General features: G+C 42.5%; 1 protein-coding gene across 4 annotated transcripts in view; it reads right to left on the reverse strand.

Annotated features, from left to right (window-relative positions):
* METTL16 (methyltransferase 16, RNA N6-adenosine) overlaps positions 1 to 6,397 on the reverse strand; it is a 109,055-nt gene that overhangs the window by 57,918 nt on the left and 44,740 nt on the right. For all 4 annotated transcript variants that reach the window (XM_017867081.1, XM_017867090.1, XM_017867067.1 and 1 more), the window contains exon 3: positions 536 to 735. In XM_017867081.1, coding sequence (XP_017722570.1) covers positions 536 to 735 — 200 coding nt within the window. The remainder of the gene's footprint in view (positions 1 to 535; positions 736 to 6,397) is intronic.

Genomic DNA, 6,397 nt, shown 5'->3' on the forward strand with positions numbered 1-6,397 from the left:
AGTAAATAAGAACGGTGACAGGTGTAGTAAGTAAGAACGGTAACAGGTGTAGTAAATAAGAACGGTGACAGGTGTAGCAAGAACGGTAACAGGTGTAGTAAATAAGAACGGTGACAGGTGTAGTAAGTAAGAGTGGTAACAGGTGTAGTAAGTAAGAACGGTAACAGGTGTAGTAAATAAGAACGGTAATACAGGTTGAGGATCTCTAATCCAAAATGCTTGGGATTAGAAGTGTTTTGGATTTCAGTTTTTTTTTCAGATTTTGAAATATTTGCATTATATTTATAGGCTGAACATCCCTAACCCCCAAATCTGGAAAGCTCCAATGCACATTGCCTTTGAGCAGCATATCAGTGCTCAAAGGTTGCAGATTCGGAAGCATTTCGGACTTTCGGATTAAGGATGCTCAACCTGTATCTGTAGCCAGCTTCTTTCATACAACAACAAATACCCAGTAGAAAAATCTACAAAGAATTTGATCTTGCAAAACTTACGAAACCTATGTTTGGCCAAAAAAGAATTTAAAACTATATACCTATGTCAATTCCTCTTCGGAGAGTACTTTTGTCAGAATCCTGGTGACCGATCAGATCTTCTACCCAGTGAATATAGTTGAGTCTCAAGGGAACTGTGGGAATTAGTCTCTCCAATGGAATATCAATAGAAAGTCCAAAATCTTCCCTTAGGAGAGTACAAGTCAGAGCTCTGACTGCTTCGGGGTCTTTAAAATTAAGGCTGAGGAATAGAGAAAAAGAAGTAAAACTGATTAATAAGATTCACTATGCTGTACAAGCTCTATGACAAACAGGCAAAACCAAATGCCCACCTGAATTTCCTAGAGAGATCACACATAAATAGTTACATAGAGCATTCATCCCAGTGGCATATATACATGAGTGTTTAACAGTCACGGCATATGAAAAGCAGTACAATCCTCCACCAAAAACACTGCATATCCATATACAGAGCACAGAGATTAAATGACTCAGCTCAAATTCCTGTCTCATTGTCTCCTTACAAAAGAGAAAGGAGGGATCAATAAATGCTGCTGAAAAGATCATGTAGGATGAGGACTGAAAAATGTATACAAACATCAAAGTTAAACGCTTACTACTACCTAGGAGTGAAGAATGCTAATAATTCCACTGAGTTTGAAATAGAGGCCCTGTATCTGTAGGGCCTGACTTTGGACAAGTCATTTACTCCTATGAAACTGTTTCCTCTGCTGTAAATTGAGGATAGTAGTACCAATATCACAATGCTACTGTGAGATAACCTGAGAAGTACTTAGCATAATGTCTGGTGCATAGTAACTATTTTACAAATGCTAGCTATTTTTACTGTTACCATTAACATCATCTGACATTAGCATTCCTTGAAAATCCTACTTAAAAGTGGAAAGAAAGCAGTATAGGCCGGGCGCGGTGGCTCAAGCCTGTAATCCCAGCACTTTGGGAGGCCGAGACGGGCGCATCAAGAGGTCAGGAGATCGAGACCATCCTGGCTAACACGGTGAAACCCCGTCTCTACTAAAAATACAAAAAACTAGCCGGGCGAGGTGGCGGCGCCTGTAGTCCCAGCTACTCGGGAGGCTGAGGCAGGAGAATGGCGTGAACCCGGGAGGCGGAGCTTGCAGTGAGCTGAGATCTGGCCACTGCACTTCAGCCTGGGTGACAGAGCGAGACTCCGTCTCAAAAAAAAAAAAAAAAAGAAAGCAGTATAAAAATGTTTAATAATGAAGACAGGATAAGATACTTAAATATGACAACTATTACAGACATCAAATTTAAAATGTAATTTTTTAAAGCTTTATGAAGTATAATTCACACTATAAAATTCACCTGTAAGTGTACAACTGAATAGTTTCTAGTATATTAACAGAGTCGTGCAACCATCACCAAAACCCACTTTTAGAACACCCCTATCACCCCAAAAAGGAGAACTCATGACCATTTTGCATGTCTTTCTTCATTTCCAACTTTAGCCTGAGGCAACCACTGATGTACTTTCTGTCTTTACAGATTTACCTTTTCTGGATATTTCAAGGAACTGAAATCATAATGAGGTCTTCTGGTCACTTAACACAAGTTTGTGAGGTTCATCCACTTTATAACTTGTCAGTATTTCACTTCTTTTTATGGGTGAATAATATTCCATAGTAAGAATAACTACGCTTTGTTTATCCATATTCCCCAGTTCCTGGACAGCTGGCTTGTTTCTACTTGTTGACCATCACGAACAATGCTGCTATTTACATACGAGTCTTCGGGTGGACATACGTTTTCACCGTTCTTGGGTAGACAGTCAGGAATGGATCATAAGATATATTTGTGTTTAACTTTTTTTTTTTTTTTGAGATGGAGTCTCGTTCTGTCACCCAAGCTGGAGTGCAGTGGCGCGATCTTGACTCACTGCAAGTTCTGCCTCCCGGGTTCACGACATTCTCCTGCCTCAGGCTCCCAAGAAGCGGGGACTACAGGCGCCCGTCACCACGCCCGGCTAATTTTTTCGTATTTTTAGTGGAGACAGAGTTTCACTGTGTTAGCCAGGACGGTCTCCATCTCCTGACCTCGTGATCTACCCGCCTTGGCCTCCCAAAGTGCTGGGATTACAGGCGTCAGCCACCGCACCTGGCCTGTATTTAATTTTTTAAGAAACTTGTACCAATATAACTATGTTGATGTCAAAATACTGCTAAATTGAAAATATTGAAAAAGAAAACCAACAGACCTTTTTTATAAACAGAGCAGGGTTTTTTTGGTTTTGTGGGGTTTTTTTTTTTGAGACAGATCCTCACTGTCTCCCAGACGGGAATGCAGTGTGATCACGGCTCACTGCAGCCCCAACCTCCCAGGCTCAAGTGACCCTCCTGCCTCAGCCCCCCAAGTAGCTGGGACTGTAGGTGCATACCGCCACACTCAGCTTCATTTTTTTTTTTTTTTTTTTTGGTAGAGAAAAGGGCCCAGCCCATTATGTTGCCTTGGCTGGTCTTGAACTCCTAGGCCCATGTAATCCTCCCGCCTCAGCCTAAGTGTTGGGATTACAGGCGTGAACCACTGCAACTGGCCAACAGAGCATTTTGAAGAAAGCAGAAAGTCAGTAGATGGGGCTAGGAAAGGGAGGAGGAGTTTTGAAACTACTTAGAATTCTGGCCTTAAGGTGTCTGGTCAGGCAACAACACATCCTTAAACAGCTTCTGGTCTGGACCATCTCCTTTTCTGCTCCCCTGCCTGGTCATCAAATGACCAATCAATGGAAAAATTCAATGCCCATCTGGATACTTGAGTGCCAAGACAGAAGGAAGCGTGCTGTTTCCACCTAGCAACCATGGAAACTTTAGGCAGGTTCCATCAACCCAATCTCTCTCCACTACCCACAGCAAAAATGTTCTAGAATGGAAGTTAGGAGCCCTGGACTCCACTTTTGGCTCTGCAATCAATTAGCCACGGACTTAAGTAAGTCAGTTCAGTTGTTAGGTCTCAGTTTCTCCACCTATAAAAGTAAAGGATTGACTGGGTGTGGTGGCTCACGCCTGCAATCCTACCAATTTGGGCGGCCAAGGTGGGTGCATCACCTGAGGTCAGGAGTTCGAGACTAGCCTGGCTAACATGGTGAAACCCAACCTGCACAAAAAATACAAAAATTAGTCGGTCGTGGTGGCGGACGCCTATAATCCCAGCTACTCAGGAGACTGAGGCAGGAGAATCGCTTGAGTCCGAGAGGCAGAGGTTGCAGTGAGCTGAGATCATGCCATTGCACTCCAGCCTGGGTGACAGAGTGAGACTCCATCTCAGAGGAAAAAAAAAAAAGTAAGGGATTGGACTCAACAGGCTAAGGGTCCTTCTTGCTGGCATTTTATGACTATGAGGAATACTATGACCTAGTACAATGGGAGTCATTCATTATTTGTCAAGCAAATTAGAGACATGGAACGGTTGAAACGGTGACCGAAAACAGAATAAACAAACAGTAAACATTTCCATTACCTTCTAGTCTGATGTGAAGAACATTTCTTTATTCTTCTGTTATGTGGTGCCAAGAACACAGCAACACAATTGAACACATATTAAAGAATAGACAGCCAGTGGTTGTTAGGTAACACGACCTACCCTTTCAAAAAACTGTTCAGAAAAAACACACCTTGGGCCGGACGCGGTAGCTCGCCCCTGTAATCCCAGCACTTTGGGAGGCCGAGGCAGGTGGATCACGAAGTCAGGAGATCGAGACCATCCTGGCTAACACGGTGAAATTCCATCTCTACTAAAAATATAAAAAAATTAGCTGGGTGAGGTGGCGGGCGCCTGTAGTCCCAGGTAATCGGGAGGCTGAGGCAGGAGAATGGCGTGAACCCGGGAGGCGGAGCTTGCAGTGAGCCCAGATCGCGCCACTGCACTCCAGCCTGGGAGACAGAGCAAGGCTCCGTCTTAAAAAAAAAAAAAAAAAAGACAGAAAGAAAAGAAAGAAAAAACATACCTTGGCCGGGTGCAGTGGTTCAATCGTGTAATCCTAGCACTTTGGGAAGCTGCAGCAGGGAGATCACCTGAGGTCGGGAGATCGAGACCAGCCTGACAACCATGGAGAACCCCATCTCTACTAAAAATACAAAATTAGCCGGGTGTGGTGGTACATGTCTGTAATCCCAGCTACTAGAGAGGCCGAGACAAGAGAATCGCTTGAACCCAGGAGGCAGAGGTTGCTGTGAACTGAGAATGCGCCACTTCACTCCAGCCTGGGTAACAGAGAGAGACTCTGTCTCAAAAAGAAAAGAAAAGAAAAAACATACCTTTCACAGGAAAAGACCTTGCAAAAAGATGGATGATGGGCAGAATCAGATTTCATGAATATAGATTTGTTATCTACACAAAAATTGCATTCCATACCTGAATATAATGATTTCTTGTGACCTCTAAGAATGCTTCCAGGTACTAACTTACAGGGAGGAAAATGGAAGGGACGAAGAATGGAACTTTAGTATCATCTACAGCAGACAGAAAGAGGATGACTATAGTGGACTCTGAAGAGACACAGCCAAAGCCTAGAAGCAGCGACGCTCCCATGGCTATGCGCACACCTAGAGCTCCAGACCTTGGTTTCTAAGTAGTGCTCCACAAAGGAATCCGAGTTCCTCGGATAAATGATTATTCCAGAACTGGATAGGGAAGTACAAGATAAACCCGAAACGTTGTATCGTATTAGAAAACAGGACATGCTGAAAGGAAGGTAGGAACAAACCAAAAGTACACTAGACCCAGCTTGATGGCGCTCTCTTTGGCCAAACCTGTGTCAACGTCAATGAAGAAGGCTAACAAGGGATTTATGGCCCATAGAATAAAACCTATGAGTCCATCCTTAAACGTAGAAGCAGTGAAAGAGTTAGATAATTTACATGTGGCAATCACCATGCTAATAATTGTTTCACTTAAGAATTATCGATGGATGCTAAAAATAATGAGTAAAAGTTTGTTGAAAAACAGGATATTGGGCTGGGCACAGCAGCTCACACCTGTAATCCCAACACTTTGGGAGGCCAAGACGGACAGATCACTTGAGGTCAGGAGTTCAAGCCCAGCCTGGCCAATATGGTGAAACCCCATCTCATTCAAAAAATACAAAAATTAGCTGAGCATAGTGGCACATGCACCTTTAAGTCCCAACTTCTCAGGAGGCTGAGCTGGGAGAATTGCTTGAACTTGGAAGGCAGAGGTTACAGTGAGCCTAGATCAAGCCATTGCACTCCCGTATGGACAAAAGAGTGAGACCATGTCTCAGAAAAAAAAAAACAACACTGACAAGAAAAAAAAAAAAAAAAACAACAGGATATTTACATAGTCACAAAATACTTCCCCAGAAATTAATTACCTTGATAATGATATCAATTATCAGATTATGAAAGGATAAAATAATAACAGTACAATAAAGAAATCTGACAGATACCCCCTTAACGAAGCAACCAAAGTTAATACCCCTAATTATGAAACAAACTGACATTATATGCTTCAATAATACAGAGAAGAGGAGAAAGGGATAAAGCAAGCAAGACTCAAAAAACCAGGCAAAATTAAACAAAATTCAGGAATGAGATAGTGGACATGGTTGTACAAGTATCAATATACTAAAAACCACTGAGTTATAAGAGTGAATTTTATAGTATGTGAACTATATCTCAATAAATAAATGGAATGGAAAGGAGTAAGAAGTTTTAAAAGTAAAGAAAAAGTAGTAAACATAAGAGAGGTCAATAATAAAGATCCCCTTACATATAACTGGGGATTCTGAAAAACAGAACCAAAGGATTAGAATAAAGAAATATTCAAAGATGGCCGGGCGCGGTGGCTCAAGCCTGTAATCCCAGCACTTTGGGAGGCCGAGACGGGCGGATCACGAGGTCAGGAGATCG

Source organism: Rhinopithecus bieti, unplaced genomic scaffold (genome assembly GCF_001698545.2).
Source record: "Rhinopithecus bieti isolate Rb0 unplaced genomic scaffold, ASM169854v2 scaffold_22, whole genome shotgun sequence".
Classification (NCBI taxonomy): domain Eukaryota; kingdom Metazoa; phylum Chordata; class Mammalia; order Primates; family Cercopithecidae; genus Rhinopithecus; species Rhinopithecus bieti.